This window comes from Ixodes scapularis, unplaced genomic scaffold (assembly GCF_016920785.2).
Source record: "Ixodes scapularis isolate PalLabHiFi unplaced genomic scaffold, ASM1692078v2 PGA_scaffold10__122_contigs__length_95168666, whole genome shotgun sequence".
In the NCBI taxonomy this organism is placed as follows: Eukaryota; Metazoa; Arthropoda; class Arachnida; order Ixodida; family Ixodidae; genus Ixodes; species Ixodes scapularis.
Window position 1 is genome coordinate 90,069,097 of NW_024609836.1, and position 27,678 is coordinate 90,096,774.

The window sequence follows — 27,678 nt, forward strand, 5'->3', positions numbered from 1 at the left end:
TATTATTATTATTAACCCTTCTCGTAAACCTTATTACGTTTCACCGGACCAGAATCACTATTAGTCGTCTTCACAGATGAGAGCAAACAGAGATCACCAGTTAAGTCAGGTAATTAGTTCAGAAAAAAACATTCAAAGAAAACTCCCGTAGAAGCCCAGTGTGAACGTATAGCGCACGAACCAGTCTATACTCTTATAAATGGTCTTCTGCTTCTAAATAGAATCATTACTTTTATATTATGGTTTGTTAATCATTTCGCGCATTTCTCCAAGACATATAGAGTCACACTCCAAGACTCAATTGAATAAAGAAAATAAAGGCGAACCCCAATTCACAAGACCTGAGCGCGGGCTGCAAATTAAAGTTCCCATTTGCAGGGTTCAACGTTACCTTTTAGTTGAGGCTCGCACCCTTCAGACGAGAGTGTACAAGGTCACCGGAATCGCGGGATTTTCGTCTTCCGTGCCTCAGAGAAACCAGTTAACGATTCCTGTATCACACCTAGCACACAGCGCCCTATTATGCCCTTTGTTTTGCGAGTAAAATTATTAATCAGTAGCAACCTCACGATCAATATATTATTACTTACCTCATGGTCAAGAAGAACAGGAATGCTATAAATTAAGTAATGGAGAAACACGCGAGTCTCATAGACCAACAGAATTAACCGCGCCGCGCAACTATGAAATAAAATGAGCGCCGACTCGCTCATTGGTCGGGCCCATGGCGCATGCGCTGATCGATCCACGCTAGCCCCGTGTTCCCGCCTTCCGATCAAAACGATCAGATGGGAGCTTGGGCTCAGAGCAGACCGAACTCCCCGCAACAAAGTCAACTCTCTTTGGTGTCGGGAAGCGGGGGCGCCGGAGAATGATTCCTTCATTTAAAATATTACCGTTCGTTTCTTTTGGGCAGACGTCCACTTTCTCTTTAATATTTTATTTGTGCGTAAAGATGACAGCGGTTTTGGAGGTCCTGGGTTGAATCATCGCCTGTAGTCGATATCTACTCACTTTGTTCGCTGGAAAGTAGGCGTGAAACTTTTTCGACGGTATCGCATCTCTGGCGAAGGCATGAAGCCGAAAAAGGCGCGCCGCTGGGATCTTTTGACAAAACACGAGCCTTAGGGCATGATCTCGATGGGACAGGTCGATGCCAGATCCCAGTACCAGATCCCCTTGAGACAGGTCCCTATGCCCATGCGACAGGTCCCTGAAGCTACGTGAGTACTGTCGGCCGCTAGTCCTCATGGCTGATAACCAGACGTACCATCACGGTACGCACGCCTCTAGTGGCCCCGAAAACGCGTCTTCGCCGAGTTTTCCGCTGCCCGACGACCTGACCTTCAACACCCTGTCCCTCGTTCAAGTCATCGTGTACTCGGTGCTCTTTGTCGCGGCCGCAGCTGGCAACGTGTCCGTGTTCTTCAGCCTCTTCGGCGAGAGACACCGCAAGTCCAGGATCAAGCTGATGATTCTGCATCTGGTTGTGGCCGACCTAATCGTCACCTTCGTCATGATTCCGCTGGAGATCATCTGGAGGCTCACCGTGCAGTGGACCGCGGGCAACGTCATGTGCAAGGTGATGCAGGTGCTCAGGGCGTTCGGACCCTACCTGTCTTCGATGGTGCTCGTGTGTATCAGCGTGGACCGCTACTTCGCCGTGCTGCATCCGTTCAAGGTGCACGATGCTCGCCGAAGGGGAAGGATGATGCTCGCCGCCGCCTGGTATACCAGCTTGGTGTGCAGCTCCCCACAGGTAGGGGTCGCCCTTGTGTGCACATTTCCAGCGCTTCACCTAGAGGCGCAAAACGCTGAGTCACTGAGCTGTAGACGCAGGCGCGGCATCATACATCCGCAGAAGAGAGCTTCCGCGTGTGCTCTGAGACCACGTAAGGCCACGTATTATGAGGTCAGTGTCACGTGATTCAGGGTGAAATGTCGGGTGTAACGGAACATCACGGTGTCCCCAATGTCGTTAGATCAAGTGTCGCTGGGTGTCAAGTCGTGTAAACGTGCCGTTGCACACGTGACCACGTCGCGTGACGTCAGGCCGTATGACGTCACGGTTTCATGTGACACTGTGTTACGTGACATGACTTCACTTGACGACATGACGCCACTTAACCAGGTAGCGTCGCGCCAAATTATGTGACACCACGACTTGACAATGTGGCGTCGTGTGATGTGAGGTGATGTAACGTGACACTGTGCCATGTGACGTGATTTTACGCCGTGACGTCACGTGATTATTCAGAGTGTGCAAATAAAACAAATCATCATGAAAACCCACCGTTCTTAATACAACACAATTCGGCAAATAACGGTATCAAAATACAGGATGTCACCCGCCACAAAATTTAGTGTTGTTTCCGCCGAAAAAAAATAAATATGCATCGCTTAACGCTCATTCTCGGCCCAAATGTAGTTCTATTGGTCCGAACCAGGTGCCAAAGTTTCAAAACTAACCGTTATCTCAATAAAAAGTTATAGGGGATTTTTTAGAAATTTTTAATGGGATTAATGGCAGCCGACAGAGCTCTAGAACACATGGAGCTCCACGGCGTCGGTTACCGAAAACGGACAAAAATGGGCGCCAGTTTCCTATAGAAATGTTCAGAAAATTATCTTTAAATTATGACTGAAATAACGGTTAGTTCAGAAAATTTGGCATCTAGTTTGAGCCGCCAGTGCAACATTTGGGCGTTCGGTGATGTATAGTTTATTTTTGCGGAGACAAAAAAAAATATATATATATATTACTTTTCGGCACACGCTCTACAGCTGCCAATTATTTCAGGGCTCCGTCACAGTGGCCTCCCAACAAAATGATGGCTACTACTCTGAAAAATCAGGTGCTAGGGACATGGTATTCTGGTTGCCAAACAGACCGTGTTGGTCTATGGTCTCTCCTACAAAGTTCAGCTTCGCTTTTATAGAAAACGGCGGTTACTAAATCTAAAAGTCGTAATACGATTACTTAAGATAACATAAAAAGTAACCAATAGAAGTAACTTAGCTTACAATTCATACCGTGGTAGAAGGTAGTTCTACAACCACAGCGCAAGCAACGACTCTGAAGTCACAGATCAAAACGGGAGGATCCCCCCCGATAGGTTACTGGCTGAAAAAATGTGTAAACTCATGTGTGTTTCAGCGCGTATGTTGTTTTTTTTTTCCACCATATGGTCTTGCTTGTGCATTTGTGCAGTCAAATTAGTTGGAGTGAATGTGTTTGCGGGCAACTCTTTATGTGTATTATAAACAAATGCATACATAAAAATGAGTTGTTCCAACTTTCTTTTGAACATTCATGGGTCGGTCGGTAAGTATATAGCTTCGATTCGTTTCGTTGTAGTCTTACATAGACTGATTTGTCTGGTTTTACATCCTTAAACCCTGGTTGAAGCTTTATAGAATAAACGAACGAAGTATTCAAAGGAACAGTTTGGGGGGTTGCAGTACCCAAGGCTTGTTCTGTGTTTGTTGTCTTTTTCCCGAAGAGTGCGGTTAGCAATGTTTACCAGGGAGCAGTTTTACCTTCAAAGACGCGTGTGTGTGTGTGTTCGTGCGACAACATGTGGATGTTTCTGCACGCGGTGCGGATTTAAAGATGTGTTCGTACGTGCGTGGAGATGTATATGAATGTTTTTATGCGTGTGTTGTTTTTACACGGGAATATGCGTGAGTCGATCTGTGTGAACGTGTTTGTACGTGTGTGTTTGATTTATTGTGTACGGGTGCACGTACCTTCGTGTGTAGGTGGGTGTGCGTGTGTGTATGACCCACCTTCTCGTCTCCCCAATCTCACAAATGAGGAACTAGACGGTTCATACTATAGGACAGGCGTTTTAATCCGGCTTCGATCTGTACGCAGCACGCCTCATACCCCTCCCGAGATCCCAAGAAGCCGACGCGTCACCCAAGTTAAACTTATGCGATGTGCCACATGACCATATAAGAACACGTGAGTTGCTATAAGAACTTACATAAGACATAATTTCTATAAGAAAGTTTCCTAGAAGTGGTCGCCAGGAGATGCGGTAGCATTTTGCGTCCCCGCTGACTTCCGGTCAAATCAAGGGACATACAAACCCCAACATAGCAGTGCTCCTCGCAAACGTCAATGTAATATTTTATCTGCTATTCTCCTGGTGCTTCGCTAAAGGATCAGATAGTGAGATATTCCTTGGAATTTGTTTTTAAAATACTATTGTAAGATGAACAAACGCGCACCCCTTTCATCTTGCATAGCACGGTACAGAAGGACGTTGCTAATCCTCCAACCTGCTCATTGCTGCAGCATTTACGTGCCTTAGCAATCGTGGCATAAGCAAAGCTCGAAAGGCCTGCCTAAAAAGGAGAGACCGGAAGTCCCTCGGGAGGCAAGGCGCGCCTTGTGTTTGTAAACACAAAAATGGTCCATTATATAGTTCCGTAATGTCTATTCGAAAATCAGATAGGGAAATGTTCGATGTTTCCAATGTCGTTACCCCCTCCGCACCCCAGGCCTTCATCTTCCGGGTGATGGAGCACCCGGCCATGCCGGGTTTCTACCAGTGCGTCACGTTCGCCTTCTTTCCGTCGCCGTGGCACGAGCGCGCCTACAACCTCTTCTGCCTGCTCGTGCTGTACGGAGTGCCGCTGGCCGCCATCATGCTCTGCTACGGCTGCATCCTGGCAGAGATTCGCCGAAGCTCCACCGAGTCCGCCGGTAAGAGTCCCGCGGTAGTGGCCACCTACACTCTCAAGAAAAAAGGGTGTAAAAGGGTGTATCGTTACACCCCTGTGTCCCATATAATGCACCCGAAAACTTCATTTCGACGTACACAGCCCTATAGTCGAACAGACGGCCCCAAATTTTACGAGGGGCATGATAACGGTGCGATATAACTTATTAATCCGCTAAAGTACGTATCAAAGACCACATAAAGAAAACACCGAGTTTTTACAGTAGGGCCAAGAAAACTCCGATTATTTTTTTTTGTAGTCATGTAACACATACATTAGGTATTTTAATAAGTTGTACCACACGGCTATCAAGTCCCTCGTAAAATTTGGGGCCGTTTGTTTGACTGTAGGGCGCTGTACGTTGAAATGAAATTTGGGGGTGTATTATATGGGACAAGGGGTGTAACGATACACCCCTTTTTTTTTTTTAGAGTGTACGCGACCAAGAGCGTAGCTGTGGTCGCCCTTCCACGATCCGCGAAACGCTTACTAGGAGGTCTTATCGAAATAAGAAGAGGAACATCAGACTGTCAACGTTGACCGTGTTGTTTACGTACCACCAAAATCGTCGCTGGCAATCGATAATCCTGGTTGTGATGACACGACAGATAGGAACTACAAAGGGGAGTCACCGAAGCATCTGGTCGCCGGTACCGGAATATGTAAAAACATTGAAAACATTTTTTTAAATATTATTTTTCCTAATGAGCGACGGAAGATACCGATGAAAAAAAATCTGTTTCTATACAGATTCACGAGCCCTCGGTGCTCCACAAGGCAAGCAACGGCAACACGAGAACAAAAAATAATAATATTAATTTTAAAAAAAGCACGCCCGTTTTACTGCATACAGGCGTTGTACGGATTTATACAGTGTTAAGACATGAAAGTTTTGTTTCCAGGGGTGACATCACTTAGAAGGCATGCAAGATGATTGAGTAGTCCAGGCAGTGGGCATGTAACTCTTTGGCGTCCAAAGTTAGTACGCGATCTAGGAACATGGCACGGGTGTATCTGACGAGTCTGATGAACCGAGTTTTGCAACTCAACCGGTCTCCGAAGGTTACTATAGTCATTTATTAAGGAACGCCGGGCTCGTTATCTTTACGTTTATGTGATCTGGATGTGTTTTTTGTGCGTTATCATCGGCTAATAGAGAGTTTTGTTAGATTGTTCTACATGACTCCGATAACGATGTTCGATCCTCCGCCGAAGCCTTCCCGTGTGTATCGTATCGGAACAATCTACTAAGACTCTCTAATGCCACAATCTTCATGGCCGGGTAGCGATAAAAATGTGCTAAGGACCGGTCACGGTCTGCGGTCAGTGACTACACACCAACTCGGGCCTCTGAAGTCACGCAACTAAGGTGGCGCTGCTGTCGGCACTGCGCATGCGCTTTATCGCGCGCGAGTCTGGTTTCTGCGCACATGCAGTACACCCACACCGGGTGTGGGCAAAGAGGGTAAGCAGCTTGTTGGTCCATATACACACTCTAATGCCCCAGTCCCACTATAAGGCGACAAACCAAACGAGTGCGACAGAAAGCCTCAAACCAGAGTCTTTCGCGATTTGACAGGTTTTGCAGAATACAGCAGGCTGTGTTGAAACAGGAGCATCATGGACGCGAGGGTATCTTTGGAGGGCTTACAATCCCTCGTGCTTACTTCGCGAGCACCGAACGAGTAAACGCCTGCCAAAGGTACAGTACCATCGCGAGCATGATGCACGTGTTGGAGGTTCGTCACTGTCCTTTGTGTCTGTTTGTCGCTCTAGTGGGACTCGGGCATGGGGAATCGTCTGCAACTCCCGCAAAACACTCGGGAGACCCAAGCGCTGCAATAGGGAGTATTCACTGGACGCCATATTTGTGGGTGCTCTTTAGAGCGCATGCTCAGAACGAGCTCACATCAATAGGCTGCTAAGACCGGCACTCTTCATGGTGCGGAAGGCACGTTGCAAACGAACTGTGGAAGCTCGCCATCAGCACGCGCTCAGCATTCGCGCACAGAGCTATAACCGCCAGTGAATACTCCCTATAGGGATCTCGTCGAATAGCGAAACCGATCCTATATGTTCAGACCTACCGAAGATGGCGTTTCACCATGCTCACTGACACAGCGCAAACAGCCGTTTCTCTTCATATATATATATATATATATATATATATATATATATATATATATATATATATATATGCCAATGTTGCTTGATGAACTTTTGAAAAGGTGCTATTCTCCACATGTTAGAAATTAGTAATGCTCCGCGAGGAGCCGGACTTTTTTTTTCTCCTACGGTTTTCAAAGTACACTCCCAAGTGCACACACATACATATATATATATATATATATATATATATATATATATATATATCTGTGTGTGTGTACTTGGGAGTTTACTTTGAAAACCGTAGGAGAAAAAAAAAGTCCGGCTCCTCGCGGAGCATTACTAATTTCTAACATGTGGAGAATAGCACCTTTTCAAAAGTTCATCAAGCAACATTGGCATGTGACGGCTTGAAGCTGAGCTTCTTGGTTGATCGCTATACGTACGTTGCCGTCTGCGAACAGTCAGCAGCCTGCACGACTCCCACGCCGCTGGCTGGGGTTCGATCCCCGCCAGCGCTTGTGCTTTTTATCTTTCTTCGTTTTGCATGACTGCGATGTTCTTGTTCAGCTTCAGCTTCAGAAATCTCGCGAGTTTACTTCTCGGGACACCTCCTCAGAATCCTTGTGCTGGGCAGCAGCGGGGCGCATCCACAGTCCCTCCCATGTATAGCGAGGTGCCCCGGCGGAGATGATTTGACAGATAGCGCATGTTCTCTGAGCCTTACGTTAATGCATCATCCGGACTGTCCCACATAAACCTTCCGCCAGGTGAACGGGATCTCATACACTACTCCACCGGAGTGCTGAATTATTAGAGGGCGCTTGTTAAGTAACGAAGGATTTTGTTAGAAATAAGTAAGATTTGTTTTGGAAAAGTCTATCTTTCTGCAGTTGCGTCGGCAGTGTTTTTTTTATCTGCCTATGTTTGTGTCTGCATTTTTTGGGCGTCTTCCGCCCCCACTCGCGGGCGGCTTCGAGCAGCCGCGGGGGTCGCTGGAGAAGAGTCGGACCCCGGTCGTTAAGAAACGTCTCGGGTTTCGAGAGGGGGTGCGGGGAGAACACGTGTGAAGAGCGGCTTGCGGCTTTTATCCGAATGTGCCTGTATATAGAGGGTTTTGCCGCTTAGTGTAAAATTGTCGCTTTTTGCCCGATGCAATAACTTAGCGGTTGGTGCCAGTCAGACTGGGAAATTTGCAGAGAACAACTCGACAAGGAATTTAGGTTTGGCGGTTTCAGCGTCAGGATGACAGCTCGCCGACCATTGGACGACAGTGTACCAAGTGGGAGTGGTGAAATTTGAAGTGATATATGTCCAAATTAAAACAAAATCGACGAACACACGTATGTTTCTTCCACATTTAAAATAAGCAAACATTTTAAATGCATCTCTGCAGAATATTTGAAATCGCCAGATCAAATTATACCTATCCTATTTCGAACAGAAAGAAGTGGTAAGACAGTATCTACTCTTTGACCCTTCGGTAGCTTTTGTCTGCCTGCATTTGCTAACTTGAGGCCTCACGCATGGACCGCTTGAAGCGTGAAATCTTTCACTTCCATTTTCTTGACCCGAAGTGCCAACAAGGAATGGAACATCTTCCCAATGACGCGCTCCGGCGATTGAAAACTAATGACTCTCACCCACCCGCTAAATATCTCCGCCGCCAAACAAAAAAAAAAAAATCTTTTTACTTGCATTGGTGCGACACCAAAACACCAACAAAGAATGGAACATCCTCCCAAGGACGCGCTGGGGCGATGTACAACCTATTACTCACTATCGCGATAACCCGCAAAATACCTTCGGCCCCCAAACAAAAAAAAAGAAGTAGAAAAAAAAAATCTGTTTCGAGAGGAACTCTTCCTCAAAATCCCCACTCTCAACCCGACGACCTTGAAGATGCAAGTAGTCCGGGGCGCAATAACACATAACGTAATTTCAAGAGCAAGTATTGCGGGCACACTCATAGATGGTGCCATCTGACAGCTGGATTTTTTGACGTTTTGATAGGCTACAAACTTAGTTAAATTTTATTACAATGAGAATTTCTGGAAAAAAGATCTTGTAAGAGATATATTCAAAAAGTCCTGGTATTGAATGTTGTGGTGCCTAAATTTATATTTAGGCCCCGGTTTATTTTTAAATGTTTATGAAGCCCGGAACGGAGAAAAAAAGGCTTTTTCAATCATCTTTAAAGGGACCATGAAATGACCTTTTTACATTTTCCAGATAACTTTTACATTAAACCGTCAATGTTCACTGAATGCCGAACAGGCATCCGTTTTCGTCTCGGTTTATTAACTTTTACACAAAAAATTATTGAAATATCGACTTTTTCATTCTCTCCAACTGACCGCAAAAGAAGCCGTGACGTAGACCGTTTCCGGAACCGGAAGTTCTCTCGGCAGTAGGAGAATGGGAGTGTTAGCGGCAACGAGTTGGGGTGCGCCAGTAGGTTTTACTGCGCTGATGTCACCGACGTATTTCCTGAATCGGCGCCTCTCATCGCCGCATCGCAGCTGAGCGAAATTCAATGAGATATGTTGCGCTACAGCGACAGCATGGGACTAGTCCCATACGCCGGTATGCCTGTTGGGAAGTGCAGCGAGTCTTGTCACCACCCCGTCATTGTTGGCAGAAGGGCCGGCCCGTGTCAGTCGTTTGCAAAGCGACGTAGATGGCGTTTTTCGCGGCCTCGGAGATGCAGGAGCGAGCCGACGTTAAAAAAGATACGTTTGAACTACGAGTGTCAGCAAGAGCCACGTAAATACCTGCTTACACTCGGAGCGGACGCGCGCGCTTGATGGAAGTCTTGTATTCGCGCTGTTGGTAAGCGCTTCGGGACCGTTCTTTTACGATTGCAACTCGATACTGACGCGACACTCGGCAAAGAAAGGTTGGACCGGGGTCGACAGTGACGTGCAGTCTGTCAGAATAAAAATGGCATACCAATAACAAAGTGTACATACCGTGTTACGAAGGCAATCCATACGGCGTTTATTTCAGCTCTATATCACACAAAACAAGAAGATAGAATCGACGAGAGTCCCTTTTCGACGAGTGTTCGTCAACACTGCCTCGGAAAACAAGGGGAAGAGATTGACCTCCTCACCTCTTAATCTAGAATTGAGGTCAGTGATCAAACTATAATACGGGAAGGGTCCACAAGGGTCGCGCGGGCATATTCCATTTAGCACGCCAGCCGGTCGTAGGCAGACGGTCTTGCGACGAAGCAACTCAGCGCCGAGTCGGAATGCCTGCTAGGCCTATACGCTTCGTCGGAGTCGGTGAATCCAGCGTTCTTGTTCGTCGTGGTCTGTTTTAAGTACTGTTTTCTTGCTGCTTGAAGTCGGCACGCGCGGGAAGAACACGTAGAAAAATAAACGTTCAGTCAGTCAGAGTTTTGAGAGGAAGGAAAACAAAGAAAATAAATGTTCGTCGGTCGCCGTCACCCAAGTAACTGGCGGCCCTGCCCTACTGCGCACGCGCAGTAGTTGCTTCGTTTACCACACGATAGATGGCGCTTGGCTCTCAGCATTATCAAATTTGGCAATTTTCGCCACACATCTCTAATTATGCTACAAAATGTGGATCTGAATATTATTTAACAAAACTTTTAGGAAACATTCGCCGGCTATTTATTGTTTACGATCGCGGTGCTGGTGAGGTAGGCTCTTACCCAATAGGCGATGTGGATTCGGCTGACGTGCACCGATTCTGCGTATGCATCGTAGTGAACAGGCGAAGGAAGGAAGGCGCAAAAGAGTCCAGTTTTCTTTTAAAAGTTCTATAGCAAATAATTTTTTTGGGCTCCCTATTTTTGTGTTTTTGTGTTTCTTTTCACAGCTTTTACGACGTGCGGTGGATGAAACTCGATTTTAAAATCATTTCATGGTCCCTTTAAGTTCCTGTAGAACATTTTAAGCTTAAATATCGAAAAATGTAGCGCCACAATATTACTCAGTTTTTTATTATCTTTCTAATAAAACCAATCCCAAGTCAATCCGTGCAGTGGTTCTTGAGAAAAAACACTAAAAAGTTGCCATTGAAATTGCATAGGGCTCGGGAGGTGCGATATCCTCTTAACACGGAGCGTCCGAGGTGAGCGTGCCCAAAGGAGCACGCGCGCTGACCGGCGACGCAAAATACGCAGTAGACGACAAAGGAAGCGGACGAGCGGCTTGTATACTTTCGCATTCACAGCACATAAGAAGTGCTTATGTATAACCCGATTTTTTTTTTCATTTATATTACAATTAATTTACTTGAGGGTGCTGCCCCTTTAAGATAGACAACTTCCTTGTGGTATGGAAGGCGCACTCACACAGTTGTCCACCGTCGCCTCATTAGCAAGGGCCTCCAGGATTTTTCTAGCGGTTTCTTGCCAGGATGTTTAGGCTAGAAAACTCTGGCGCACACTGACACGCACAGGACAATAGGCGGGTATATAGGTGCCCTGCTGCTGTGATGGCCATCACTGAAGCTGCATATTCCCTCGTCCATTCATTGACGCACTCTCCAGTCCGTCCAATGGAACATTGTCCGAGTTCTCGCCGAGCGATGACGCCCGCCTCCTGTCCAATACATGCTCAAAATGGCGGACAGGCCTTGGCGCGTACTTTTGAATAGGCTCTATTAAGATATATAGGTGCATTTTAAAGGAGATATATGTTATCTTATCACGATGTACACGTTATGAACGCCAAAAAGCGTGGCGTCTTTCACCGACAAGCAAGTTTTGTAAAAACTACTTCGTGAAGCGTATAAACAATGCGCAAAACATGTTTTTTTTTAGGCCCCAATGTGCGTAAACACATTTTCAGTCTCGGTATTTGCCGAGGTTTCTCCGTAGAATGCAGCGATTAGCTCTAGCTGTCCAAAGTGCTTTGTGGAAAAATAGACGCTTCAGAATTTTTAGGGCGCACTAGTACATCATTCCCGGCCTTCAAGCCAAGCGGGGATCAGTCGAATCGTCTCAAGCCCACGTACTCTTTTCTATGAAAACATTAGAAGCCGTACTACTTTTCATGCCTCTAGGGGTATTGCTAATAATTTATGATATTGCATTATTACGATTGACAACCGAGAGAAAATGATTTTTTTAGATTTCTTTAAAGGGCCAATGAAACGAATTTCGGGTTGGGATAAATCATTTTATATTGGGATATTACTGATAGCACATCATTCAGTGGGCCAAAAGAAACAAGGTAGAAAGTCAAAAGCCTGACGTTCAGTGCGAAAATTAAAAACACAGCGGACTATTTCGTACCTCCTTCCCTTCGTAAGCTCTCTGCCTTTTCACTGTGATACACCCGCGGTCCCAAAAGCGCTTCATCGGGTCCAAACGCACGTCACACGAAACCGGACCACACTTATTCCCTTCAACCCCAAGCTGATATTGCGGTGGAAGCTACGCGCTTGCCGGACCAATCAGCCGCCTCCCTTTCATCACCTGACCTCATTCTCTACGCATGAGTATGCGCGAAAGAGTGTGATCACGTGGCAAGTCTGGCTGGCCCAACGAGCACGTAGCTTCCACAGTACTGTCAGCTTCGGGGTGAACGGGGTGGGGAAAGCAACTTTTGTCTGAATTTTGAGCGACGGGCTAACCTTCTAGGGAGAAAATGGCTGTGTCCGGTTACACAAACCAGATTCGGAGCCAAGAGGGGTCTCCCCTCTTTTCGTCTTCTTGAACTGTTTGGTGGAATGCGCGATTTATGAGTTGAGGAGGAAAGCTAAACAGGAAAAAGTTGGAAAAGCGTTTCATGACCCCTTTAATTATTTGCTGCTAATCAATGCACCGCCTTCTCATGAGCCTCGGCAGCTTGAGGACACCGGAGTCGACGGTCTCCCATTACGCTTCAGTGCCCTCTTTCCCTTTTTCGCTGAAACTCCCTCGTTTCTTTTACATCTGCTTTTCATTGGCTTCCTCTCTCTTTTCGCTTTTCTCACTCTCACGGGAACACTGCTCCGTCCGACGCACACTGAATAATCGAAGTAATGACATCTTTCCCTCCGCCGTGCACGCCACTTCACTTTTTCTTGCTTCGCGAAACTCCAGGATAGCCATGACGTTCCGTTTTCGGTTTTGCTTATGGTATATTCGGCTGGCCGCTTTTCAGTCTCTTGTACCGCTCTGAAAAGCCGGTGTGCATTCGGCTGGTCGATGCCAGGCGCTCCAAGTATATTCGGCGGGTTCTTTCGGAGCGCTCTCGAAGCTCCGACTCTCGCCGTCCTCCGAATCGGATTGATTTGAGGCGCTCTGACTTGGAAGTGGGAGCGCGCGAGAGACCTGGCTGCCGACCGGTCACGTGACCCCAGCCATTCCGCCATTTTGCTTCTGTGTTGGGAGCGGACGGCGAGAACGCAGCTAGTCCGCAGAAAGAGGGCTGCGAAAAACAGCCGTCAGTCTCGACGCCGTCATTGTTGAGTTGTGCTCCCCGAATTGAGGTGAAATGTCGTTGAAAAGAAGACGTTTATTGTTAGTGGTGGCACCGTCATTGCAGCTGGCGAAGCTAGCAGACATTGACAACACCAGCAGCTCGGACGACGACGACGACGAGGGCTGTGTTTACGAAGCCAAGTTTGCCGAGTTGTTTGACGCACCTTGTACGGTGCCCAAGGTCAAGGCCCATGTTTCTATAGTGCGAACCTACTCGGACAAAGCGGTAAGAACAAAAGTATACGAGAGTTTTCAAGCTGTAATGTTGTCTTTTTTGATAGTTTCGCAGGAACTTCCGCTTGGCACGGCTGGCTTGCGATGAACTTATCAGCGTCCGCATTGACGGTTGCCATTTTTCAAGGATTTACGGATGGATGGATGACTGAATACTGCTTAACCCTTTGAATCCGAGAAGCAAAGTTCCGCTAGAGGGCGGCTCGCGCCATCCTCTTAGGGCGCAGGCCACCCTCTATCCGCTCGGCTTGCCGCTCTGAAGAGTTGAGGAGCGTTCGGCTGGGCGCGCCGATTCTCTCGCTTCGATGCGGAGGCGCTCCGGGATCTGGTAGCTCCGACTCGGATGACTGGAGCGCTCGAAAGTGTCCAGCCAGCCGAATATAACATTAGTTGGCACCGTCGGTTTCTGTGTAGTCAGTGACGGGCTGAGAATGCGGGAGTGCTCCGCCGACAGGTGTAATCTGCCCGTTCCAAGTCCCTCCGCTGTCGAGAAAATAGTGCTTCGCCTGCTCCCCGACCGCAGCGACTTCAAGTACGAGTGGGCGGGCCCTCTTTTAAGCTTTTTCTACACACAGCTTAACAAAAAAATGCGATACATATCGAAGGTCCGATGCCAGCGCCTGCGGCCTTTAGGAACCCGTGTGTGATGTGATGTCATCACGCAAAACATTGTCATTGTAACTTGAAACATTTGGCTTAAAGTTTTGAAATGACATTCATAAGCATTTCACAAATAATGGAGCTACATCTTTTTTTTACAAAAATCACTAGCAACTATTGAGGCTCACTCTACGCGACCCGCGAAAAACCTTAGTTACTTCCGGATTTTACTTGACAATCACTTTGACGCTATGACGTACTGTCCTCCAAACTAGATTAAGTAAGGCATAAATTACACAATCGTGAAAGTCTCAAGACAGCTAGCTGTACGCAAATCCTCGCCCGTTACTCGTTTTAACCATCTAGTTTAGTAAATCTTCTATCTTCTAGCAGAAAATGACTATCGAAAAGAAGATGCTCCTTAGAAGGCAAAATTGTACATCTCCGATATAAGGGACCTGAAGAAAAAAGCACGTGGATTATATCAGGCGGCACCATATACTGAGTGCCCTTACCAAAGAGTTCGTGAATTTCTGTTTTGACATTTTCTATCGTATAAAAAAAAAATATTTATATATGCAGATTACCGAACGCCTCGGTTCCTAGTCTATATCAATGTGAAGAAAGGTTGAGTATCTGGCGGGCTATTTGACACAGACTGTATGGTTAACGCTTTACTTTGTGACAACTCTTCGCTGTGTTGCTTTTCGATGCTTCAATAGGAAACTGCCATCGAGGTTCCGTACTAAAGTCAAGTTCTATCTTTGCCATTAAAGGAGTCAGTTAACTTCGGTATGAAGAAGTCGGTGGTCCACTTACGACTACGCCATGAACAGGCCTTGTCTCTCAGGTGGTATTCTTGTACTAACCTCGCCAATATCGCAAAAAAAAAAAAAAAAACGTTTCGCGTTTGCTTTAGACATAGACAACAAAGATTTGATTTCGTGCCTAGGTATATTACAACGCCACAAAGCAAGCAACAATAAGAAATAAAAATATATAATAAACGCCGTCGCCAATTAGCACTAATAGCACGCTACTTTCTCTCGCGGAAAGTGACACCGGAAAACGTTTCGGTGTTCCGTCTATCGATTCTTCTTATCGGGTGTACGTGTATGTTTGGGGCTCTCTTCGTTCACCTTATCTATTCGCGTTTCCAGCACGTTGCCCGCCCTCCCGCGGCCAAAACCGGAAGCGTTCCAGCGAGGATCCCCCGGTTCGCCTGCTCAGCGAGCACGGCGGAACTGCTCGCGATCGTGGCTCGAGATATGTCATTCCGGAATGCAGGCAACACTCTTCACTGTCCCAACGTATGTAGCAATGACCATGTAGCTTATTTGGACATCTAGGGAGCGTACGATAATGTGAGCCAGGGAAAACGCTGGGGTCAGCTGAAGATAGATGCAAACTTGATTAGGTTTCTTCAGCAGGTGTATGTTCGAGGCGAGAAGTAAGTAAAGCTTCGGGTATATTTGTGATGGTAGTTTTGCATCGGAAAGTTAGTGTTTCACGTCCGTGTTGATAACACTGGGAGAGAAATATATGTAAAAAATAAATACGGATAAATATATTGGCATCTTTTCGTTGAATTAAAAGCAGAAAAATGGTTAGTTACAAAATAAAAACTACTATTGAAAAAAAAACGTCCGTTTATTATTGTTATTATTTACTTATTTTAAAGCACGTTGTTTTGATGTTCATGTCGCGTTATCGGGCTTCCGCCTTCGTACGCATGTGCGACGGTCACTCCTTGGGCGAATCCGTGACGGGGAGGATAGGCTCGCAATGCTTTGTACGAGTTCATGTCGTTGGTTTGAACTCAGGTCAAGTCTAGATGTACTATCGGGGAAAAATGAAATGCGAACAGAGGAGCGCGTGGCTGGCGGTGCGGGCTGCGCCGTCTGGAAGTGAGTCTAGGGGCGAGGGTGCGTGGCCTACTCAGATGAATTCAAGCCCCTCGCTCTGCGCTTCCCAAACTTCGGCAGTGCGCCTCTCAGTGCGCTGAAAGCTGACACCGCTATCTTTGGCTGCTCGGCGCGTGCGGCAAGGTTCTTCACACCGCACACGCTGAGCCAGCAAAGATAGCCGTGATAGCTTTCAGCGCACTAAGAGGCGCACTGCTGAAGCTCGGGGAGTGCAGAGCGAAGGGCGTACTACAGATCGGAGTAGGCCACGCACCCTCGCCCCTAGGCTCACTTCCAGGCGGCGCAGCCTGTACCGCCAGCCACGCGCTCCTCTGTTCGCATTTCATTTTTCCCCGATAGTACTCCAGCTGAAGGTCAAGGGGACGTGAGCGAATTGCCGGGAGACATGCCTGGGAGATGGTATCTGCGTACTGAAATAAGGGGAATGGTGAAGGCAATCTGGTAAGCGATATGAACCCCGACACAAGGGAACAAACGAAGAGAAAAACTGAGAGACACAAAACTTCTCGAAGTCCCAAAGAAATTTGAGACGTCTTTATGTTGTTCTCTTTCTCTTTTCATTTTCTCTTCGTTTGTTTCCTGGTCACGGGTTAGTATGGTATATATACTATTTTGCCAATCAAGGTAAGTAGCTGCATTTGAGACATTGTGTGTTTCGTCTTCTAAGACCGTCGTCTCCGGTTTTTCAAAAGTTTCTGTAATATATAAAATGCTTTTTTTTTTCTTAATTTTTAGTATTGCGTTTTGGCTTTTATTTCCTTCTATTGCCTTCAGACATCGCCGCAGGGCATTGGAAAACTCGAGGATCCGCTAAAGTACGTAGGAGTCTGAAAGCCGTGAAAGCAGTGGGCCCCACTATTTGACGTCTTCCGTTTCGTGAAAGCTAATATAAAAAAAAAACAGAAAGAAAAAAACACCCATTAAAAAAAATTAAAAAAAAAAAAAAAACGTTGTAGTGGAAGTCTGACTTCCGGGAACTGGAGTAGGTTTGTATACACCTCCTCCAGTCTCGGCCAAGGATCGGGTAACAAGGTACATAACATCCTCTCCATAAAAGAACCGCATCTCTTGAGACTTGTCGTCATTATATCCACTATTGACCGGGGTGCGGCGCTGGTATAGAGCCGATCTTCTTACAAGCCGCCACGATTGCATGAAATCAATCGGGTGTAAACGAAAACCGTTGGGTAAAAGAATGAAAAAAGAGGCTGGAGGGGGCGCGAGTATGTATAGATAGGATGGAATCGGATGCTAAAGTATATCCGGCACTGGACTTCCCCCCCCCCCCCTCTTTTTTTACACACACACACACACACAGACACACACACACACAAAAGAAATTTAATAAACGTTGGATTATTTTTGTCGCTGAGACACCGCGCGTTTGACGAGAAAAAAAAACTGTTCGCCGATCAATGGGGCTCATTTGATGGAAATGCGTTAGCATTGGTTTTTTCTCACCGCCTTCCTGGGCGCGTTAAGTCCGTGCTCCGGAGCGCGTTAAGTCCGTGCTCCGGAGCGCGAGAGTTTGGCGCTCCTTCCACTAAATTGACAGGAGTGCCACCGGAGACTGACACTCGAGCACGGCACTCGAGCGCGCTCTTCGTGCACCGACAATTTCTCGGAGCGCGAGTGACTTTTTCGCGCTCCGTGACGTCACGTAAACAAACAAGATGACTGCGCTGCTGTCGAGACCGTCGAGACGAAAGGCGTAGCCGGACCGGTGCCCCTTTTCAGGTCATTAGTGATTAATCGAGCAGGTAAAAACTATTTGATTTGAAAGCCAAAACAGCAATTAGCGTTCCGAGAAAGATTTGTGCCTGCATCTCGCCTGAAAAAGAAGCTCATCTTTCAAACTGTAGCGTGCCGATAGCACAGCGACAAAAAAAAAAAAAAAAATGTTATCGAGATGAAGAGACATTCGGACCGCTCTGCCCCTTTTCTAATGCTTAGCCCAGCGGATGAAAATACTTCGATTTGAAAGCCGAAACATTAGTGAGCGTCGAGGAAAAGGTTTGTTCGTGCGTCTTGCCTGAAAACGAACTGATCTATCGAACGAGCGTGCCGATAGCTCGGCGACACAAAAAGTTGCGATGAAAAGACAGACCGCTGCCCTGCTTGGAATGCTTAGCCCAGCCGCAGCGAATAAAGATACTTAGATGGAAAAGCCGAAACATTAGTTAACGTTGCGAAAAGGGTTAGGTCATGCATCTCGCATAAAAACGAATTCATCTATCGAACGGTAGCGTGCCGACAGCTGAGCAACAGAAAAGTTGAGATGAGATGACAGTCGGAACGCTGCCTGCTCAGCCCAGCGAATCAAGATACTTTGATTGGAAAGCCGAAATATATTAGTTAAGTGTTGCGGAAAAGGTTTGTTCATGCATACCGCCTAAAAACGAATTGACGTGCTATCGAACGACGGTGAGACGGTGTCGGTGTAGCTTCCGTCTCGAGCTGCGAGACGGAATCTCTGACAAATTGGAGGGTTTCCTGCGTCGACGAGCGGGTTCAATTATGTTGTCGTTAATTTAAATCAGAACAGTATGCCTGGTCAATAAATAGATCGGTCAAGGTAACTTTTCATATATGTACACGAAGCGAGTCTTCGAACCTTTTTGAATATTAAAACGTTCGTAGAAACTTCATAACGACGCCGTCGCTTTGGCTTCAGACTGCCGCCCCACACGTAATTAATTTATATTTGAAATAATTTGGGCTTTGCCACCCGTATCCAGGAGAAGCCGGGTTCGTCATAACCGTGCGGTCGAGAGGAGCTCGTGGGGCTCATCGATAGTTTCGGGCTGTGTTCCAAAATTCACCCGATCCCACCCTACGGTAAAGTTTCTGTACCTTAACTTTTGAAAACCTACCCGCGTTCAGCGTTCCTCTATTTTTGTTGTCACGTGACATAATCCGCCAGGGTCACTCGGATTCATGCGAGTAGATTTGGGAAGGCAGCCTCGGTGTGTCGCGCTCCTGTACGCAATGCGTCGTTCAGTTGCTGCGCTCGGAGTATGAAACTCGGAGCGTCGGAGTAGGAGTAAAGGAGTGCGGACTTGACGCGCCCAATGCCTTTCCTCTTGGCTTTCCGCTGCACGCTTCCGTCGCCTTGCCTGTGCGGCAGCAGCCAAACAACGCTTAAGCGCGATCCAAACCAACACGTTTTTGTGCGCGCGTAGGTCGTGCACTTCCCGGAAATTGCGTATTTCGTGACGTTTTTTGCAGTTTCCGGTGCGCTTTCTGAGTCACAACCATGCGCGTTGGTTCGGAGGTGCGCCTTCCGGCGAGCGGAGAGCAACTGCGCCAGACGGCGAAGAAACGCGGAGCGGAACTAGTGCCCTCCACCCAGAGAGAGGAGCGCCCTACTATACGTCACAGCGCGTTTTCGAGCACGTTCAGAAAAAGTTGAAATCCTCCAACTTTCTTATGAGAAAAAGTTGAAATCCTCCAACTTTCTTATGCTTGCCCGGAAGGCGCAAGGAATCAGCGCGACGTCACGAAATACGCCATTTCGGGGAAGAGCACGACTTTCACGCGCACAAAAACGGGTTAGTTTGCATCGCGCTTTACGCTCTCCCTTTCTCTGCCTGACGTCGCCAACACGTGGCCTCGGCTTTATTCTGTCGTGATATGGCTGACTGTATTCCAACATTCAGTCAGCCATATCACTCGTGGAAAGAACCACATCCATCGCCGGCGCGGCAACTGAGCTGAGACGGATTCCAACGCGGCTCGGCGCCTGGTCGTATCTGGCTCCTCGCCAGCTGTGCGACGCTCGTATTGGCCCGATGCGCTGACGTCAGCACGCGTCACCCTCTCCCTCTTTTCCCGCCGTCGTAGTAAGACAAAATACTTTACTAAGAGGGAATAGAGGACACTTTCCTTATTTGCATTAGACAGAACGACAGCCGCGCCGAATCCTTCCCCCGTGGAGTGGTTTACTTGAGACACCTCTCCCCCCTCCTCTCGCCGCCAGGGAACTGACCTGGCGACGCCTCGGAATGCGGTGCGGTTGAAGGGGTAGCGGATGCTAAGACGGTACCGCTGCAGCCGTCACGCGTGTTTCCGCGGTTGTTCGTTGGCGTCTGTTTCGATGCATGCGTGGGGAGTGTCTTGTACTCCCCCTAGTAAAGTATTTGGTGGGACATTGAATCTGTAAATACGATACCTCCTCACCCTATACCCCCCTCTCCTCTCGGCGTCATGCATGGCCCTGACAAACGGACGCACGAACTACGACCTACGGGTTTTGGCGAAAAAAAATTAAAGACGCTTACAGTTCTCTGCAACGCCGAATTAGAGCGTACCTCCTGAGGAGGAGGAGGAGGGGAGGGTACGCAGGGGAGGGTCACGTGATGTCACGTGTGACGTCACGACGGTAAAAGTTTTTCACTAAATATAACGGGAACTTTCAGAGCGCAGCTCTTAAGGCACGACCACATTGGCGTCGCGGAGGCTTGCGGCGCGACGCTCGGTGCCGCGGGCTGCCGACGAAAACCAGTTTTCGCCTTCTGCGGCGCGCCGTACAGCGCCACCGAGCCAACCGGTCCTTGCGCGGTTCAAAGCTCGCCGCTCCTCGCCGCAGAAGAGGGAAGCCAATGGGAAATGGCGTAGATAGTGACGTTGCGATGCGATAGCAACGAGCAAGCCGGTTCTCCGCGCGTCTTTCACGTTCAGACTTGTACCGTACGCATTACAAGTAATCAAATTACTTGTAATCGATTACTTTTTGGAGTAATTTTGTAATCACTTGATTACTTTTATTATGCAGTAATCACAAGAGTAATCTGATTACTTTTTGAAGTAATAAAATTACTTGTAACCGTTACAATTTGTCCACGCCCCCCCCCCCCCCTCCCCCCGGCACACGCCTTTTTTTTTATAAAACAACAAAAATAAAATTGCTTTTTTTTTTTTTTCGAACGGAAAGACGAAAGATTTTTGCGGAGCTATAGGAAACGAGGTCAATCTCTTTCTATGTACAATTTGTGCGAAATATCCTTTTTTTTTTTTTTTTTTAGCTGGGACTGGGAGTGGGAAGCATCAGTGAGTGACAAAGGCCATTCAGGGCAAAGTTTGAGGAAGCAGAATGTAGCTTTGTGAGTCCTTCGTTCAAACTAGCCCCCTCACGCACACACACACAGAAATAAAAAAAAATCCTGCTTAGGGTACCTACTCGCGGCCCCTAAGAGAACCAGAACCGAAGAATGCCTAAAGCGGATGCAAAATATAACAAAGGCAGTTGAAATATTTCCCCATTTCTCCTACTTGGTTTTTGTGACAAGCAATGTTTCGAGTTGAGAAGTGGTTGGGGCGATCTCTTCCGCTAATGGATACTACACATGATCCGTTTCAAATCCTGGAGCTGCTGCTCGTTTGTATAACATGCGAGCTCATCCACATGTGAATAATAAAATGAGCGACGCAAACTTTGAGCGACAACACTTGCTCAAGCTCAACAAGATCTAGAACCTCCTCGACTCCCCCCCCCCCCCCCCCTACACACACACACACATACTGGCGAACGCCCAAATCATTAAACGTCTTCAAACGAATTCTACGCTTGTGTCTGCATTGTGAAGGTGCAACGACCACGAAGAGGGAGCCAGTTTTTCTTCTTCAATACTTGTGCAAATGTGAAATATAAGTTGGAAGTAGTTCATTGTTATGAGCGCTAAAGATGTGTCTTCACACAATAAAGTAATCGGAAAAGTAACGATTACTTCTTTAAGTAATGTCCAATTACTTTCGCCGTCGAGTAATCAAGTAATCTAATCGAATACTTTTTAGCCAAGAGTAATAGTAATTGTAATCGATTACTTTTTTTTAGTAACGTGTACAAGACTGTTCACGTTCCGAAGGAACGTAGCGCCGTTTTGTTTCGTCTGGTATCCCTATTTCCCCCAATGCCTTTCCCAACGGAGCGGTTCCTCGAAACTGTGCGACTGTTTCCCTTTTTATATGACAAGGCGCAGTCAGACTACCTAGATATGGACGCTAAGAACAACCGTTGGGAAATTATAGTAGAGAAATTCGGAATTAGAAGTGAGTTTCTCCGTGGCACTTGTTGCATGTCGTCTGTGTTTTGACGGATGTTGTGTTTATTCGGTGACACTCTCGAAAGTATACCTTCATTTCTGGCGCGCCGCCGGGGCAGCAAAGCACTGACCTGTCCTTCGGTGTTTCGGTAGAACCAACTCGGCCGGACCCAAAACCTGCGTCTCCTTCCCTTCAGAGCGCGGCGACGTCGCAAGATCAACGAGCAGGCTAGGATAATCACATTCGCGCTGATCACCAGGTCATCATGGACACCTACCATGTAGGCAGCGACTGCAATTTCGATGCTGATATATGCGAAAGATGAGAGCCGAAACGGAAGAATCTAAGAGCAGACGACGAAAGAGCATAAAATCCGGCGGGAGGCAGGCGCGCGCGATCGCGAGAGCCAGTGCTGTCACGTGACTACCGCAAAACGGAGGCCAATGTGGACATTTCGCGTTGGGACGCCGGACGACGGTGCCGCGCAGCGGCGCCGACCGGCGGCGCCGTTCACGCTGCTAGTGTGGTCAGGCCTTTAGGCGCCCGTTTGCGGCTTCAGCGGCGCCGGCGTCACCGTAACCGAGCGGTGCATTATGGGAAACGTCGCATAATGCAACGTGCGGGTCCCACTCGTGATCCGCGCGTTGCATTATGGGACGTTTCCCATAATGATGTCACACGTGACGTCACGGTCACTCGTGAAGGTCACGACAAAGGTGTGCATCCTCCTCCTCCGTACCCTCCCCTCCCCCTCCGCAAGAGCTGCGCTCTAATTCGGCATTACCGGGAATTGTAAATGTATTTAATTTTTTTCCGTTAATTTTAGCGGGAAACAGTTTACGCTAAATTTAGCGAAGAAATTTTACCCTCGTGACGTCACACGTGACGTCAAGAGGGTAAAATAAAACCGGAGGATTACCACGGAAGGTGTGATGCCAGAGATAAGTGGGAAGTCACGGGGATAACTCCTCTCCTCCCGTGATTACTACGTTTTGAGTCTTTTTTTTTTTTTTTTATTTAGTCACGTATTATTTATACTAAAGGGGCACTTAAGTCATTTTTTAAAAAGGTCGCTTTTGATCTTATATTGTTTAAAATGTTTTAGTTCACCCATATACCAAGTCCTATTTTACAAAACCACCTATTCATCTCCAAGCAACAGAAAAATGTGTGGAGCTTTCTTTCTCGCGGACTACATTGTGTGGCACAAGGAAAGCCCTACATTACCCGCAGATTTCGAACGATTTTTTTATAACTTGTTTCGAAGAGAGTTGTATAGGTACACATTCGGATAAGACTCCTCTTTTTCTCCGCGGGCGAAGCAGGCATCGCTTGCAACTCGCTGACAACCGCCTTTCGTCGACCATTTCTCTTGGAAGAAAATTTTTACCAAAAAGGGCGTGTCGTGATTTTTAAACACGCTTTTAATGAGGAAATAAGCTACGCACAATTGTGATTTCAGGTTTTTTGGGATACTTAGAGCGTCTGGATTGAGTTGTCACCACAAAAGGACGATCTCAGAATCGACTTCAGTATTCCTTTAATGGCTACAAACACTGGCAGCTTGGCCAGCTAAAAACAGCGTCCCAGCCGAGACTGGTAGAAAGAAAAAAAAAAAAAAAAAGCACTGCCAAAGCCAGCGCACGAGCTGAGCGGGACTCAAACCGCATCTAAAGACTCTCGCGTGCCTTTGCAGTGCTTTCTTTTACCCAGTCTCAGCTGAGACGCTGTTCCCGCAAGCCGGCCCTTGTTTCTGAGCACGCAAATGCGGCCATGTTTGCAAAGGCCCGTTCACAGACCAGCCTTTGATGTACTGTATACGACCGACTGAGACACGATCTATTTTTAAGCGTCTTGTGACGACTTACGACCGGTAAAGTCACTGGATCCAGTGACTTTAATGACCGAATGCGTTGTTGCGCAGCAGGTTGTAAGCCGTCACAATAAAGCGGCTTGAAACTGATCGTGTCTAAATCGATCGCACAGTCAGATGCAGTAGTGAAAATAGTCACAATTTACAAAGTGTACTGTCCCGCGGTGCCCACATGTGTTCGTTCTTTCTCGCGTGAGTTAGAGAACGTGGTGGCCCAGTGTGCAAATAGCCCCCCCCCCCCTTCCCCCCCCCCCCCCCCCCCCACACACACACACACACATACTTCCGATTCTGACCTAAACGGTGGGTTTCGCAGTATTTGCGAAATCATATATACGTGCCATCTTCTGGAAATGGCCACTCTCAGACCAAAAAGTTCCGTGAGGAGGTTTTTGATATCGCCTAAGTATGGCAATAACTCACTCTGCAGGCTATACGCATCCTAGAAATTCATAAATCATAACGACGCGCGGCCGACTTCCCTTTTAAAAAGGCGATCAAAGACCGAAATTATCTCGGGCGATGGGCAAGCATTGTGTCGCGCAGCCAGGACGACATGTGACCAATGAAAACGCGACATTTCATTGAGATTGCAAAACGCTGTTGTTACAAAATGTGTGTGCATTTGTAGATATAACCAAGTAAGAGTAGTCTAAAAATGTTAATTTTAGGGGGGAGAGGGAACATATTACTGCAACGATCGTCTTAAAAACAACGAACTATGTTTCTTTTCTTTTTTTCCGCGGGAGTGATCTGTCCGGTCGTTGGCTCTCGAGCGCGCACTCGCTGGATTGAATCGTAGTCCGGGCTGTATGGGCAACGAGCCGCGCGCATTCGAGATATCACTCCGCGGTTCCACCGGTCGGAGGCGTAAAGAATCCTTCGCTCGCTATTGGGTGAGAGTGGTCCTGGTTTCGGAACATGCTCCTCCCGTCGCCAGAGATGACCTCGGTGTATTGAGAACTTTGATTGCTTTTTTTTTTTTTTTCTTTTTGTTAATAGGGAAATAGGCCGCGTATCTTCATGATTTAGGGATTTCTAGGATGCTTAGAGCCAGCCGAGTGAGTTATCGCCTTTTTTAGGCGATCTCAGAAACCTCCCCAGGGCACTTTTCATTTCCTCTAATAATAAAATAATCATGAGTAAAAAATTTGGGACTATACGTGAACCGGAAGTGTGTCGGAGCTACCCAATAGATGGCACCACTGAGTTTCAAAGAAAGGGCGAATACATGAGCAACGTACAGGATGTTGAGCTAACGATTTTCCACGATAATGGGATCTGCGCAGATAGCATCTTCGTGTAATAAGGTTATCTCCCCCCGTGATTCGCTAGGAATCACTTTGCGTCGATCGCGATTCGCGTTCCCCGAGGCAAAGATAACTTGCAGGTTTCGTTCATAAGCAATCGTTTACTAGTCGGCCTACCGTCTTTGTCAGCTGGGCTGTGAAAGGTAGGGTGCCTTCAAGTTCCAAAGCGAACATGAAGGCACTCTAGTGAAAGGCGTTATCAGCTCGGCAGAAGCCGCGATTCAATGAGCAAAGGCGCACTCATCAAGAATTAGAAGACTTAAAAAAACCCAGAGACAAAGAAAAAAAAAATACAACAAAACGACGTCTCGATTTTGAGACGTCGTTGCGTTGTCCTTTTGTTCTTTTTCTTTTTTTTCTCTCCTTGTTTCGGGATTTTATAAGCATGAGCGTTCACCAGACAGGCTGCACCATTATTCTTTCATTAGAAAAGGCACTATTTCTTTGTTCGTTTTTTTCTTCTTTTTCTTCGTCTGTACAAAAAGGACGCTAAAGAATGCTGTTCTCAATTCGTTACGTCATGATAGTCAGGTCAATTTGAAATGCTCATATTTGTATCAATTCTTCAATGTGTCATTATGAAGTGATATTTATGTTTGCAAAATTCCTGCTGGCATTTTTTTTTTCGATTTTTTTATTTGATTTTTAGTGTCTTCGCAATACCTGACAGGCTTATGCGCCCCCCCCCCCCCCCCCTTTCATTTCCCTCAGCACAGGAACACAAAGTTGCTGCACTGAGGAGGAGGAGGGGGGGGGGGGGGGGGGTCCAGGTGCCAGTTTTCTCTACTTCTCTGCCTACCCCCCCCCCCCCCCCGGCTCTCTTCCTTAAGGCTATTCGCAAAACAACTAAAAAAATATGGTGCGCCCTTAATGATACTGACGCCATTTTTCACTGGGAATACGGGGATGATGCGACTTCCAGCTTCTTAGGGTGGTCTAACTTTAATTCACACAACAGGTGTTTCAGAGCGCAGCTCTTAAGCGCCCGTTTACGGCTTGAGCGGCGTCGCCGTCGCCGTCGGCGTAACCGTAACGCGTCGGCGTAACCGCGCGGTGCATTATGGGAAACGTCCCATGATGCACCGCCGTGACGCGCGCATTGCATTATGGGACGTTTCCCATAATGCACCGCGCGGGAGGGAGGAGGGGGGCGGAGAAGGAGGGAGGAGTGAAGAAAAGGAGAAAGGGAGGAAGAAGAGGGGAGGAGAAGAGGGGGAGGAGGCGAGATCACGGGAGGAGTAGATGAGGAGGGAGTGGGAGACGGTATCGATGAGGAAAAAGGGCATACCGTCCCGTCCGTACCCTCCCAAACTCCTCCTCAAGAGCTGCGCTAATTCGGCATCACAGGGGGTAGTGAACGTCTTTCATTTTTTTGACGTTACGTTACGAAAGTTTACGTACGGATCACACTGACATCTGTCTGTGCTTTATACTGAGCCTGGCTACAGTTCAGGGAGATAGCCTGGCACGTGACATCCGATACACGAAAGTGTCGGTGACCTCTCCGTAACGTCAGAAAACATTAAAAAATACGGTGCTATGTGAACCAGCACCGTGTGAACCTGTGGTCGAATTGTAAGGCAACTTCCGAACTCCCTGACACCCTTGCCTTTGTCCCTTTCTGCAGCCGACCAGGCAACCGACTCAGCCCCAGCCCGTGGCCGCCTCCGTCTCCGTCGCTCGGACACCCGCCACATCCAGCGGGCTCGCGACCGAACCCTCCGGCTCACCGTCATCATCGTTCTGGCCTTCTTCTGGTGTTGGACGCCCTACGTGACCATGGTCCTCTGGTACCAGTTCGACCCGGACGGCGCCGGCCACGTCAACGGCTACCTCCAGTCGTCCCTCTTTATGTTCGCCGTGTCCAACTCGTGCGTCAATCCGCTCGTGTACGGCAGTTACACGACCAGCTCCAAGAAGCTGACCGACAAGGTGCGCGGCTCGCTGGTACGTGTCCGAGACGGAGGACGTTGTCTGCTCTGCAGGAGGTCTTCGGGCAAAACTGTGGTGTCTTCGCCCTGGAAGCCCACGTCGTCGGTGGTTAAGAGTGTCGAACCGGACAGGGACTGCTGTTCCTTATGTTCGTCTGACATTCACGCGTCAGACTACAAGCTCTACCCGGTGGATGGGAAACCCAAGAGTGTCGAAATCAGTGTGCGCTCGGATAGGCCTGACAGGAGCGTGTGTGAGGTAACTGGTTCCAGGAGAGGCCGTTACAGTGTGTGACACTTCATTTGTTTGGGGGGGGGGGGGGGGGGGAGCCTTTTATCAACGTTAGCTGTAGCTGGCAGTCTTCCTTCCAATAAACCAAACTGACTCGTACCGTGGTGCCGTTAATGAGGTTTCAGTACGTATAAATTGAGTCAGAGGTTCGGGGTTCCACGGTTTTCCGCCTCTGTTGCCAAGTAAACT

The 27,678-nt window shown here is 47.7% G+C and overlaps 1 protein-coding gene across 2 annotated transcripts; it reads left to right on the top strand.

Moving 5' to 3' along the window:
* On the top strand, positions 1–27,504 carry LOC115316754 (gonadotropin-releasing hormone receptor). 2 transcript variants are annotated; one of them, XM_029976205.3, is made up of 4 exons: positions 1–1,759; positions 4,510–4,714; positions 15,277–15,426; positions 26,894–27,504. In XM_029976205.3, the coding sequence occupies exons 1-4, from the start codon at positions 1,250–1,252 to the stop codon at positions 27,490–27,492; spliced, it is 1,464 nt and encodes a 487-aa protein (XP_029832065.2). In that variant the 5' UTR covers positions 1–1,249; the 3' UTR covers positions 27,493–27,504. The 2 variants fall into 2 exon arrangements, with proteins under 2 accessions (XP_029832065.2, XP_029832066.2); XM_029976206.3 differs by lacking the exon at positions 15,277–15,426.
* Positions 27,505–27,678: the final 174 nt, after the last annotated feature.

Coding starts and splice junctions, on each gene's coding strand:
- LOC115316754 (XM_029976205.3), top strand. CDS start 1,250: ATGGCTGATAACCAGACGTACCATCACGGTACGCACGCCTCTAGTGGC. Junction 1,760..4,509: donor TGGTGTGCAGCTCCCCACAG/GTAGGGGTCGCC, acceptor TCCGCACCCCAG/GCCTTCATCTTCCGGGTGAT. Junction 4,715..15,276: donor AAGCTCCACCGAGTCCGCCG/GTAAGAGTCCCG, acceptor TCGCGTTTCCAG/CACGTTGCCCGCCCTCCCGC.